The following is a 14537-nucleotide window of genomic DNA, read 5'->3' as shown; positions in this document are numbered from 1 at the left end:
ATAATTGTTGGTGTTGGACCTACCATCAATTATTCTGTGACAAGCGAATGACAAACGGTATCGACTTGTATTTAATCAATATTTTATACACTTGCTATGTCTGAAAAGAATATTTATGTACATAATTACTAAAATGCTGACACTCTCGTACTTTATACCCCATGTGTAGTGCTCTATGTGTTGAAGATAGGTTTCTAAAAGTAAGCAGCTCATTTCTTCATATTGTCTTTGTATAATCCATGTAAAAAAAGTATATTTCGACTCTGTAATACGTCATGACATTCGTCCTTTCATTCGAAATAAGCAAAGCTAATACAACCTAAGTTAATTTACAATTATTCTTAACAAAATATTCGTTATGATCCATTAAGAGAACAGGAACTTATGTAATGTAATATATCTTGATATTCAGCAACATGGCAATATAACAAAAAATCCAACTCGCAAAATATTCCGGTATAAATTCAGATTCAATACGTGTCACCGAAATACATGTTGTCAATAATTTTGCAATTACTTGACACGACATTTCTTCCGTTCACAGCATTCCTTGTTTACCATTCTTTCAATTATCATTGAATCTTTATTATTATATTGATATATGTGAATTAAATAAATGCTTGCAAAGCAGGAAAAAAAAAAGAAACAAAGAACGGAACAAGCAAAGCATGTGGCACAATTAAAAATGTAAGGAAGCGAATGGTCTGTATAATTATAAATATAATTTTTAATACAATGCAAGTGACATAAATAATGGTCATAATTAAATCACATACCAAGATTTGTTTTTGAAAATAAATTCAAATGTAACGAAACATAAAATCTAATATAATTGTTGAGGATGCACCTTATCACATAACCTAAAGGAAAGTTTCTATAAAACAATGACCCTGTATCCTTTTAAAATAATTAAAAAGTGCATGTGCACTGGGGTCAGTTTCTCAATCTACATTGGGAGTGACATAAATGGACAGTGCTCGTTATTCGTGACATACATAGGGTATTAGGAAGCTGTGTCCTTAAAATCAAGACCACGTTGTAAAGCCTTTTTCATTGTTTTATGCGTATGTGTTGCTTATTCAATGTTGTTTTCATTCTCGTAAAACTGGAAGGATCCGAGATTCAGGTGCTGATAAAATTCCATGCCATCCCTAACAAATAGCTCGTACCATGCTCCGATTCTTAAGATTCCAGGATTAGTTGTGGAACGAAGTTAAGTGGAAATCGTTACCAACTCACATGGTTCTACAATGTTTTTGTTTTTGGTCGGTCTTGGTAACCGTTCATGTAAATTCTCTTTTAATGTAAGGTCTAACATATTGTTTGACGATTTAAATGTCTACACCTCGTCCAAGGTCTAGTAAATATCTCTTGATTGGTGATATAACATTGTTAAACTTTTTTATGGTACTCAGCAGCCAGTTCGGGTGGCAACATCTGTGCTCATTTATCTTTCCTCTTAGGCTGCACTTCGTCGTAGCCCCACTATAGCTTTTCAATTAAATCTTCAGGCTTTAAGATCAAACTTCAACTTCCTTTCCATCATTTTCAAACCTTCATTCTGAAAATTAATTAATTGCTTTGTTTAGTATTTATTAATTGCTGTTTATTTTTCAATAAAAATTATGCTAGTCCTAGAATTTGTTCATTCCCCAAGATGAATAATCTTTATGATTAATTATGTTTGTCACGCTAATTAATACCGATAACAATATGACCAAATATTTGTATGACAGTACTTGTCGGTTGTGTTGTTTATCTAGTATTAAGCATGACGGCGTAACACTAAGGAACACCTGGTTTGAATCTCATGAAAGCCTTATTCTTATAAGAAAACAAAACTGTATGTGCTTGTTTTTCATTAGATTAGAAATGATTATATCCCTGCTTAATTTTTGTGCGAATATAGACAAAATGTGGCAGAATATAAACTTCAAACATCTTATATTATCGCGTTGTATTTTGCACCCGTTCAATAATACGTGTTTTTAATTATTTACACACAAGTATTTGTACTCTGTCTAGAAAGAAATATAATGTAAACGGTCTATTAAGTCCTAAGATAGCTCAAAGCAGAGCGTCGTTATAAGAAAATGGAAAACCAGTTACAGTTCCCGGACTAGGATATCAATATGAATGTTTTATGTGCCGACATTCTGTCCGTTTTTATAATTAATTATAGAGGTTCTGTTATCTGCTCCTGATATGTTGTACAACTACGTTTTTTAAATAACAAAATGCTGAATTCTCTTTCTGAATCATTTAGCCGTTTACCTCGAAAATATTTTACATCGATTTTCACTGTCCCCGGTCTTAAATACCTTCCAGTTGTTTATTTGTTGTTTTTCTATCTTTTTCTTGTAGCATTAACACATATATATTATGTATTTGAAACATAGGTCCAGTATTTGGTTAATAATTAAAATCACACATAAAAAGTCTAAGTTTGAGTGATGCTGGATTCTAATATAGTCCGCGTTGAGTATACACAGAAGATTAGTGCAGGCGTGCAAGCACGTACAGTTTCAACATGTTATTATGATAAGTTCAAATCACTATCCCATTTTTTGTTATAAAGTAAGCAGAAAATATCCCTTGACTTTCACCAGTACATAATACTATTACATGGAAAGATGTATATATTTAAATATAAGTAAACACATCGGCCGAGAAAGTACAACGATATTATTAAGATCGAGAAGAATATACCTAAAGTAAACGGAAACAAACAGGTTTTTTTGTGTGGAGAAAAGATACTATGTAAACAGTTAAGAGTTTATCATAATCGTATCTCATGTATAAACCTTGAAAAATTGTAGAATCATACTTCATTGAGTGTGTAGATACATTTGACTGAATGTCAATTTATAGATTCAGAATTTTCATGATATTTCTTTCTGATGAAACAAGCCAAACTAAAGCATCAACTTCTGCCTACGTGTAGAAAAAGTGCGAATTAGGCAGTTTCAAGAGCTGGCAAGTTATGTGAAACGCAAGGTATACGTCACTACATACAATCGTAAGCATCAAAACTTGAAATTTGAGGAGCTTTGATAGTGGAAATGCAGCCAATCAACATTTAGTCATAACATCAATATATCACCTTGCGCATAATTTTAAGCTGCGAGAAAGGACAATGTGGGCAAAGAAAAGAGAGTCGAAATGACACACCGAAACACCATTACAATACGAATAAATGTTTGAAAAATAATAAATAAGAAATCAAAAATATCTCTTTTCGAGGTTTAGCCAAATGATCTTGAATGGGGGTACTAAAACAAGAATGGTACTTCTGCTTTCGCACATTTAGTTGAATTCATTATAAAACATAACAGACGTAGTTGCTGTCGTCCTTGTGTTTGCATACAGAGGCAGATGTAGGTCTTATTCGTTGTCCATGTGCAATCGTCTGTAGGGACTAGCATTTAAATCAGAATGATATTGAATGTTATGTCATCTCTATCATCTCTTGCATTTCAGACAAAGAGTGGAAAGAGTTAGGTGTGGTAATGTCAGGTAAAACTATTAAATTAAAACTATTTTTCAGAATTCGTTATAAAAGATCCCAATGTCATTTATAAATTTATTATCAGGAGAAGGGAACAATATTTTATTTGCACATAGTTCAAACAATAAGAAACTGTCACAAATCACTGACGGTAAGGTGCATTAATCCGCTTATGAAGAAGTCAAGTTCGTAAGAAGAAAAAGATCAAAATTGTGTCCATACACAGCATAATATTTAAACTGTTTTGTGGCTATTCACAATCATTTTTGCATATTGAAAAGTTGATTATTTTCATTTTTGGGTTTCTATTTTCATTCACATTGATTAAAACAATCTAAGACACACTTATGATTTAAAAATGAGTAATGTTTTAAAGGAGGAAGCAGAGCACTACCAGGACATCGTTAGCTTCTTTGAACACAGCGAACACTCAGCTATTCACCTACCGGCGAATGGAAAGTAGTGTGGAATATAAATTAAGCATAATGACGAACCAACAAGACGTAATTAAACTATTCAAATGGTTGTATAGTTGATCTAACTCATTATTCTGCTTTGCAGCTCTCTCTCTCTCTCTCTCTCTCTCTCTCTCTCTCTCTCTCTCTCTGTACCTGTCTCTCTCTCTCTCTTCCTTTTCCTTTGGTCGGTTTGACTTTACTTCTATCATCATTCATAAGTCCAGACACCAGAGAGATCGTTATATGACACAATCGGAAGAGAGAGAGAGAGAGAGAGAGACATACAGAGAGACAGACAGACAGACAGACAGATATATATATATATATATATATATATATAGAGAGAGAGAGAGAGAGAGAGAGAGAGAGAGAGAGAGAGAGAGAGAAAGAGAGAGAAAGAAAGGTGGGTGTGGCTTTTGGACATTTTCATCTTTAATTTCAAATAAACATTATAATAGTTTTAAGATACAACAACAACAACAACGCAATAAATATATTACAGTATATGTTCTTTGTATGAAACGAATGTACCGTATAGGGTTGACAGGATATTGTAATTTTGTATCATTAATTATATCAACACTGTATATATATATATATATATATATATATATATATATATATATATATATATATATATATATATATATATCCCAAGTAAAGTTTATACATGCCGTTACGATGAATCATATTCTTGTAGGTTGCTTGGTGTAAGTTCAATTTCCAAGTTTTCATCCATCCCAAATTCTTTTTCTTTATCAGTCCAGATGTCTGAGCCTTTCGTCCCTCATGCATGATAGGGGAGGGGGCAACGGATAGCAGAAAGAATTGCGATGACATTATGTACCATATTAAATTCATTCAGAAAACGGGGATTATAATATATTTTATTGTTGTTGTCATACGTAACTAATGATTAATTAGTGGGAATTCATCATTGATATATAGGCATATAATCGGCAGCACGTAGAATGTTTATGTATGCGTATTATTAATCCATGGGCGGATAACAATTTTACAAATTACGTTTACAAGTTACGGCTCGAAAATCAGGTAGTGTATCTGTTTTCAGGCTAACCAGGAAGAAATATTCTGCAATCAAATGTAGTCTTCACCAACTGGTATATAAGGCATAGCAATATAAAGTATATATTCTTTACTTGATAATAGACAGGTAACACCAAGGTTCAAAGTACCTTTGAAACAGACTTTAAAGCTGTGTTGTACGACCACAGGTAGAGCCATATTTTACACATGAGTTGTTAATTTTTCCACAATAATTAGTGTTTAAATTGTATTAGGACATTTGGCACCCACAGGGATAGACTTGCACAAGAGCGATCATATCCACCAAGTTTTGTAACACTTCACTAATAATAATTTACCTCTCAAGTTAGGGTTGGCTTTTCTCTCCGAATTTTCATACCAGTACGACTCGGTGGTAAAGACAAGGGCGCGATAAACAGGTTTGTCAAATGTCTCGCGTAGCTCTATAACACCACATGATAATCACCATATTTCATTCAGTATTTATTGAAATGTGAATGCGGCTAGATTTGGGAAGGTTCGAGGAGCTTAATCACGGTAAATATGAATACACTTTTTATGCTTTATATAGAAACAATAATACCAGTTTCTCTTGACTTTATTACCGTCTAAACTATATTGTTGATGTGTTGTGATATTATATTCATACAAATTCAATGATTGATATAACTGGCACCACTGCAGACTTTTGAATAATAAAGAATAACATAACATTTAATTATCAGTTACCAATAGAAACTAGTATCAAGTTCAAATAGGTATTTTAAAAGTTCGAAATTAATACATTTCATTATTCTTTCTGACATTGTCATGTATACATGATTATCAGTCCTTTTCCTAGCATATTGTGATGTGTTTTGGAGACAATGAAACAAATTATGTCCCTGTAAGTAATGAAGTCTCAACATATGGTTGTACTTTACTCTGAACGATTGGGTGGTGTATGGGTGAGTGGAGCTATTATCACTTGTGATCTAAGAGTAATACAATAACGATACCTTAAATCAGATGTAGAAGTCTGTTTGACAATTTTGGCTTACAGTTCTGCAATAAAATGTATTGAAATTAGAATCATCTGTTGGCAAGAAAAATGCTGATGTGAAGAGACTTTATTCTCCTGAAAGACTTGTCTATGTAACGATTGTGAGGAAATTACGCTAAGAAGAAAACCACAATATACAACACAGAGATTATGATTGTGAACCTAACACATATTAGACGAATACTTGCAACTACTGAAGATTTTCTTTACATTTGCACCGAAAGAAAATTATGACACAGCTAAAGTGATATATAAACACAGACTTTCATCGTTGTAAGTAAATGTATTTATGAGAAACCAAGTGTTTAATAATGGAAGGTTTCTTTATACAAAAGTTTGACTAGAAGCCTATACCACAAATCAGTCCAGGTGATCTACATTATTTCAAGCCTCAAAACTGGTTTATCTTAACAATAGGTTAGGATAATAGACCAGAGTTGCCTTAGATTCCAGTAGTGTGCACAATTTGATATGAGAAAAAGAGGGACATTTGTCTTATTAAGAAGTCTAAATAGAGTAAACTAACAACAGCTCCGTAGATTCCATGCTCATCATTTGTGCTAAATCTCACACCTGCCCATCTTACCGTATCTCCTGTATATCAATGAAGAAAACATGACAACAAACTAATGATTTTTACTTGATGCATTGAAATATTTAATGACAATTAACAATCAATCCATTATCAGTTTGCATAAATATTTCTCTGGAGCATATATTAAAATATGTTAAGCACTGAACACCAACTTAGAAGTTACAATTGAATGAGATACAAATTCTATTTACGAAATATTCTCAAATAATTAACATGGTCATGTTATGAAAAGGATTTGCAAAACAAGTGCTCAGGAGTTATCACCCTTAATATTACTGGAAACAAATATGTTCACAACAATGCTTTTGAGTCAAACTAACATATTTATAACCGTAAGAGGATGGGTCAGCAGTCATTGGCCTGGACAACTATATTCACAATACTGTCTGTGTTAAATCTAGATAGATAAATACAGCGTAATACCCTTTCTAGCAACAATGATTCCGAAAAATGGGACATGGTCGTTGGAACATTTCTAAGTTAGATTTCTAGAAAATGAATGCTTATTACAAAACGAAAAGCAAATATGTTTGACGATATGTCCAACTAACAATTGTCTCTTATGTCGAATAAAAGATTTTGTGTGAAAACTTGTCTGCTATTTAAATGTGATGTAACACGTTTAAGAAAAATGAAAGATTATATGTCTGATACTAAACGGATGGACTGTTATAAGGTAAACTCGTGCAATAAGAAAGATTATAAAAAATCCACCACGATTGAATTCCAAAGCTTCCAAAGTACTGGGACTTGAAGGAATATGATGCATTGTGTGGATAACATTTATAAACCTAATTAACGTTTTTGTTTAATTTGCGCCTTAGAACTACTGAGCCGGTTTCGAATGTATCGGAGTATCTGTGAAAAACATATGTTTACCATAAATTTGATATTATCATTGGATAAGAGCTATATTTGTACTGTATCTTTTTGCTGTCTAATAAAATCGAAATGAGGCTCTGGACGCTGTTCAGTATTAACGCGAGTGTTGTCTACTCCGGAGAACAGTTAGTATAAAATATATTAATAATCCCCGTTTTCTGAATGAATTTAATATGGTACATAATGTCATCGCAATTCTTTCTGCTATCAGTTAGTATCTTATTCAATTTTGTATGCTGTACGTTGTTTGTTTCTTTTTCTCGTCAGCTTGAATGGGCATTTGAAGCGCTTATAGTCATTTTATAATCCTACACCTCAGGCAAATGTTCAGCTATAGATTATTTTTATCAAATAACAATTAAAAATCTTATAAATAAAAACGATATGTAGATTTTATATAGATTGTCGGAATTTAGATAATTTGACAATGATCTTTCGTAAACTGCTGAAAATGTTAAAAAATAATTTGGTTTAGACTATAGTATGCAGCGAAATCCATGCTGCCTTTCTAGATTATAGTTCAAACGTTATCTACCCTGTTGCACAACAGGAGCCATGAAATTTGTCATAAAATAAACAGCATCACACGAAACGTAATATGACAAATTCTCAACAAAAGACATAATTAACATGTCTGAAAACGTTTAAAGAATATAAAGGTGAAACGATATCTGGTTTACCACATTTTATTTACAGGTTGCGACATTCATATGGTTTACGTTTCTGGAACTAAGCGAAACTAGCATTCACTTATATTTTTAGATTTTATGCTTAAGTGGTTTTCAAACAAGGCGATGTTTCTGACATCGATAGGAAATATCCTGGTTTGATTGTTAGTCTAGTTGTGGATCATAAAATTATATTATCTTATGAAGTTTGTGGAAAGTTGTCATTCGCTTCATTAATGAGTCTCTGTTGTAAACAGTATAAGCATGCATATAAGAATGAGATTGCTATTCTACAAATCTCAAATAAAACCGTTTTCTCAATAACAAATCTGCATTTATGTTGGTAATGAAACAAATGATTAAAATTCATCGAGAATCGAGGTTTATTTTCTAATTTTTAAATTCTAGATTGTGTTTCTATTAACATGGCATAGACTTAGAGACTTCTTTAGAACTTGTACTAATATAAAAGATTTCAGAGGTACCATAGAACGAATGATGGGATAATTTTCTAAGGAATAATTCTGTGATGCAGTAACCTACTTATGCATCTGAATCCGAAAATAACTAAGGATATATGTATATCATTTTTAGAACGTATGTGCTGTGAATAAATATACATGCCTTGACTCGAAAATTGCTAAAGCCATTAACATTTAAATGGATTAATATTTAACGCAGAGACATATAATTCATATGTAATAAATTAACTAAAGAATGCAGCTCTATTATATCGAATACAATATCAGTTTTGGGATGCATACATGTAAGAGACACTTAATTCTGACAGAAACAACCGTCGCCGATGGGAAATTAAGGAAATGCATTCTTCTCCCATTCTCTCTTTATATTTTCAAGTTTTATCTGTTTGTATTGGTTTACATTTTTCTAGTAATACAACAGAGGCATCGAGAAGATAATACAGAAATGTTTGGCAGTTTCATGGTAAACATGAAGAAACATTATTTTCTCCTCATCGCATGTTTTCTGCTGGAGGACTGTGTATCAGGTAGGACTATTAAAGTGATAACTAGGAAATATCCATAAGTTGTTCTTTGTGGTTGATCATGATTCTACGGGCGCTAAAAGCAGGTGCATACAATCACATATTATATAATAAATAATGACCAATTACAAACACAAACAGTCTTTAAATAAATTGCAAAAGTACAATTACGTGAATGAAGCGCAATTGTTTCGAATACAGATAAGGTGGTTTGAGTTTTGTGAAATATTTAAAATTCCAACATTTTCCGAAGATCTATTTCATAGTAATTATAACTTATGTCCTACATTAACCAGTAAACAAATTAATATAATTGTTATAGCATAATCATATCAATTCCTAACATGCTTTTGAGAATATGTTCAATGTCAGTACGCTAACCCAGAGAGTATAAAAATATGGCTTATACGGCTTGAAGCAGTTGTTCCATTTTGGGTGCCGTTTTTCATGATATACGTGCTTATTTTCTTTCTTCGTCTAGGTTATAATGTTCAACATGCATTGGCTGCTAAGTTCGTATGTCATTCATCATCTCTTTATTTTGGAAACGAGAACAATTAGACTTTTCTCAGCTGTTGTGCTCCACTTGTTGAACAAATTGCCATCACGTGATACTCGCCATGATCAACCTTCATTAATTGTTTTAAATGGCACCCATTGGCTCTCCACACTACAATGTACACAAGAGTAAACGAAATGGGACTACATTCATCATTACTTAAATGTCAACGGAAGCGAAACAAATGCGTTGTTTCAAAGCTGGACATCGTAGAACAGGAAGAATAATCGCAGTTATATCCCTTTCACCCTTTTCAGCTTAACAATTAAACAATTTGGCACTTAATTTAGATAACCGAATTCAAATCCCAATTAAATCTTCTTTCTTTTTGTCAGCTATCCAAGTGATACCAATTCGTATCGCATTATTCAATGCCCAATCAGTACGACCACCAGAAAAGTGCACAGAAATAGTTAATGTTTTCAACGATCAGAATCACGACGTCTTTTTCCTGAAAGAAACATGACTAAAAATATCAGGCGATGAGCCGATGAGTCTAACACTCCATCAAGCTTTTCACTCCGCAGCTCTCGCGGAAGTGGAATTGCTGTCATTGGAACGAACTCCATGATCAAACGTCTTAACTACACCACATCCTTCAGTTTATACCACATATCGTTTGAACTAGTCCAAATCACACTAAACTGGAACAAAGATTAGTCCATTTTTCTGCCACTACCGCATTCGCCTAGCAGAAAATGATGCTGACTGAATCTCTCTTTTTGGAGCAGTTATTGAATATCCTGGAGTATGGAAATTCGATAAATGGCAACCTAATTATTCTTGGATTTTTCAACTTTCATTTTGACTGTACTGGAAACACATACACATCAAAACGTTTAGATTCCATTCATGGTTTCAACCTCAAACAGTAAGCTACCCAACCCACCCATAAGCATAATATTCTGCTGTCCTCCCTGGTATCCCACCAAACTTACATTAGATCACTTCTGCATTATATGCCATCTTAACGTATCAGTCCCTAATCCCCGCCTTTATTTGCTACTAAGAAAAATCTCCGTCTGATAGATAGAACCAAATTATGCATGACATCCAAGCAAACTAACAACTTGCTTACCTCCTACAGAAGAACAAGTTGATAAATGCATTCGTTCATTGTTTGATAAACACGCCCCAGCAACCAAGAGCAGATTATCAATTCAAAAGTGTTCTCCGTGGTAAAGCAGTGTTAGGGACCAGCTTCGCACTGTTAAAAGATACTGCCGTAAAGATGAGAGGCTTTGGCTTTCCACCAGACAATATTCATTAGCAAATATATGTAAATGCTAAAAAGAAAGTCAAAAACATAGCACATGGAGCGAAATCAGCCCACTACGGTACTAAGATCATGGAAAGTTCCTGCAGCAAAGAGAATTTCGAGATTATTAACAAGCAAATGTCAAGAAGCAAATGAACACCACTTTCAAATACCTTCCCTCCAGTCGACATTCCGGACATCTTTGCAAATTTATTCCGTGACAAAGTACAAACCATTATAAATAAGCTTGACAACACAATTTCAGCTGACTCGTCGTCATCATACAGTTGTGATACAGAATTTCATCGGCATCCGTCAGCGGCATTTACACCTGTCTCTATGAATTTAGTACGTACAATCGCGATGAAGAGTGCACAAAAGTCATGTGACGTTGATTCACTTCTAACCAAACTGTTGCTTGAGTACTTAGATCCAATATTGCTTCACTAACTGATATTATTAATACCTCTCTCATCCGGGGAATTCCCATCATTTTTCAAATCTGCCGTTGCAAAACCTCTGCTGTAAAAACCAACTCTCGACCATAACGATTTAAAGAACTATCGCCTAGTTTTTAAGCTCCCAGTCATATAAAAATCTTATAAAATGTTTATCTATCCCATTTTGTATTTCACCTGAATTTAACAGTCTTTGTAGCAATGTACAATCTGCAAATCGCCTTTGCCACAGTACTGAAACTAATCTTCTCAAAGTGGTTAATGACTTTCGTTCTGCTTTGGATAGCAAGCAGATTACAGTCATCACCCTCCTTGATTTCACTGCAGCATTTGACACAAAAGACCATGCTATATTAATTCGCCGTCTCCAGCATGTATTTGGCATTCATGATACAGTCGTACTGTTGTTCAAGTCATACTTGGTCAACAGGACACAAAATATGTCTGCGAAAATGGAAAACACTCCAGCCTAGCTGGTTTTGTATCTGGTGTTTCACAGTGGTCTCTTCTCTGACGTGTTTTCTTCATTCTATAGACCCAGCCGCTCTCAAGTGTCATATATCCTCATCCAGTGTCTCACCATTTGTACGCTGATGACACCCAACTATACCAATCTAGAAACCCAAATGAAGGTGATTCTACTATCCAAGGTGCAGATATGTGCATTTCTGATGTGAAATCATGTAGGATATGTAACAAGCTGCAAATGAATCATGATGAAACTGAACCATTTCTGATCACAGCACAAAGACTTTCTCATTCACATCATTGACCTCAAACAATAAATATTAAACACAATATTAAAGTTTTAAATTCACCTAGTCAGTACGTAACCGAGGTGTTACTCTCGACAGTACTTTCACATTGGGCCAATACGTCATGAACTTATGCAAGGCTGCATATTCTGAGCTGAGACTTGTATTTATTAGTACATTCAAAACTGGACTATTGTAACTGAATTATGTCTGGTTAGTTTCAATATCTATTTCAGAAACCTCAAAAAGTTCAAAGCATAGTTGCTCGGATCATCCTTAGAGTACCACAATTAGAGCACACCTCCCACCGCTCTATACCATACACCGGCTATCCATTAGATCTAGAATCAAACACAAAATTTGTTTTCTGTACTACGTTTCACTGACAGACTCCAGTCCAACATACCTATCCATCCTCACCCTTGCGTACACACCAGCTTGATAGTTACGCTCCTCTTCTGACAATCTTATACTCATTATTACCACTATGAAAACGAAGTCATATGGACACAGTTCTTTTGCATACTAGGGTCTACCAACGTGGAACGGATTGGACACTGAACGTAGACCCAAAGACACAGTGATCTCATTCAAGGGTGCTCTTAAAATTCACATATTTTGACTGCAAGAACAAACTTAAAGACCTAATAATGTTTCCTACCTTACAATTTTTAGAATGTTTAATATTTTCTAATTTCATGGTGTTCGTGTTTTTCGTACTCACATCATTATATATGTTTTTGTATGTTTTAGGTGTTCTCTAATTCTGTAAGGGGGGCCCCGAGTGGCCGAGTGGTCTAAAGCGCTCTCCATTACGGATCACTGCCATCTCACCTCTGTCTGCGTTGGTTCGAGTCTCGGATTCGGCTAATGTGGATTTGTGAGAAAGCTTGCCAGTAGCTTCTCGTGGGTTGGTTGTTCTTTCCGAGGTTTTCCCGGGTTCTTCATCTACCATTAATACTGGCCGCAATGCATAGCCTAAATGAAAAATGGCGTTAAACCCTACACAGCAACAATGATGTAAGGCGCTTAGAGATGCTAACTAAAGATTAGACGCTATACCAAGTCTTCATTATTATACTTTTTCCTAAATATTATTATTATTATTATTATTATTATTATTATTATTATTATTATTATTATTATTATTATTTGAAAAACAAAATAATATAATTCAATAATATTCAGCACATTTTGTGTGTTAATGACAGATCATTGTGCAAACTAAGAGATCTCCAGGTAGCATAAATCGGACCCGTATAACTATATTGCACATTACAGCCGTTGTCTGATGTAGGGTATCTGATTCAGAAACCTTCGCAAGAAAAAAGAATTATGGACGTTGGGGTATGGCTGAAGTCTTACATTTTATACTTTATGAGTAGAGTAAGGTATGTTTAGACTCTTTTCGTTTTACATATGTCAAAAACATAGATCCCACATGACCATTCATCAATGGCATAAACACACATACAACTTGCATCCCCCGGATTAATAATCCACGAAAATTAAGTAGCCAAAACAGTGACCATGATCATGAAAGGTAGATGCAGTGATCTGGATCGCTCATCACACCCTTGCGGTCGACGTTCTACTAAATGTTACGGTATGTACATCCTATACCACACAATGTTCTATTTTCAACAACATAGTGTCGAATTTAGCAATTAGTTTATCCTCGATAACAACCAACTACAGTTTACAAATGGTGTAGAGACTAATTAATGACGCTGCAAGCAATTCTGAATAGACAGATGCTCGTGAATATAACTAAATCCAAAAATATCTTACCTGCATCATCTGAAATACTGGTTATTACCGATATAACCCCAACAACAATTCCGATTTTAGTACCTATTGCGGTTGGTATTGCATTAATTCCAACCAAGCGTGACAAACAGTTGTTTCAGCGGTGATTCAATAAATTGTATTAGCGACAACACGAACTATTTTGTAATACATGATCAACGATACTCTCTCGGTGATTTCATTAACTGCAGTTCCCCATCTATTATTTTTCCGGTCGGTAACACTGAAGACACATCATTGCTCATATATCAATATTCTAATCACGTGGAACAATTGCGTATGGCAGATCCTGTCCTGATTCATCACTTTCAAGTGCAACACTTTCACTTCCAATCAGTAATACACTTTTTACTGGCACAATAATCCATTTTTACTGACACAACTCTCATATAATCATAACAAACTATTATGCTTGAAGAATATTTAAGTTTCATCAATCGTACTCTATGAGGTCCAGGAATCTCGGACGTTAAGAAATATACCATTCGCACC

At 34.1% G+C, this 14537-nt stretch overlaps 2 protein-coding genes across 3 annotated transcripts in view; both read left to right on the top strand.

Moving 5' to 3' along the window:
• LOC149771208 (uncharacterized) overlaps window positions 1-1942 on the top strand; it is a 33927-nt gene extending 31985 nt beyond the window's left edge. For both annotated transcript variants that reach the window (XM_089948729.1, XM_089948728.1), the window contains one exon: window positions 1-1942. This exon is cut by the window's left edge and continues 561 nt beyond it. The gene's annotated coding sequence lies outside the window, so the exon portion shown is untranslated.
• Window positions 1943-5300: 3358 nt separating this feature from the next.
• The window catches only part of LOC149771207 (uncharacterized), an 80036-nt gene continuing 70799 nt past the window's right edge, over window positions 5301-14537 (top strand). Inside the window, exons 1-2 of the mRNA XM_089948732.1 lie at window positions 5301-5550; window positions 9093-9209. Coding sequence (XP_089804858.1) covers window positions 5511-5550; window positions 9093-9209 — 157 coding nt within the window. The 5' untranslated portion in view covers window positions 5301-5510. The remainder of the gene's footprint in view (window positions 5551-9092; window positions 9210-14537) is intronic.

The sequence above is a fragment of the Sinohyriopsis cumingii genome, unplaced genomic scaffold, assembly GCF_028554795.1.
Source record: "Sinohyriopsis cumingii isolate HCF-2022 unplaced genomic scaffold, ASM2855479v2 utg002039l, whole genome shotgun sequence".
Lineage (NCBI taxonomy): Eukaryota > Metazoa > Mollusca > Bivalvia > Unionida > Unionidae > Sinohyriopsis > Sinohyriopsis cumingii.
Note: the sequence above shows the minus strand (reverse complement) of the source record. Positions and strands in the feature narration are given on the sequence as shown.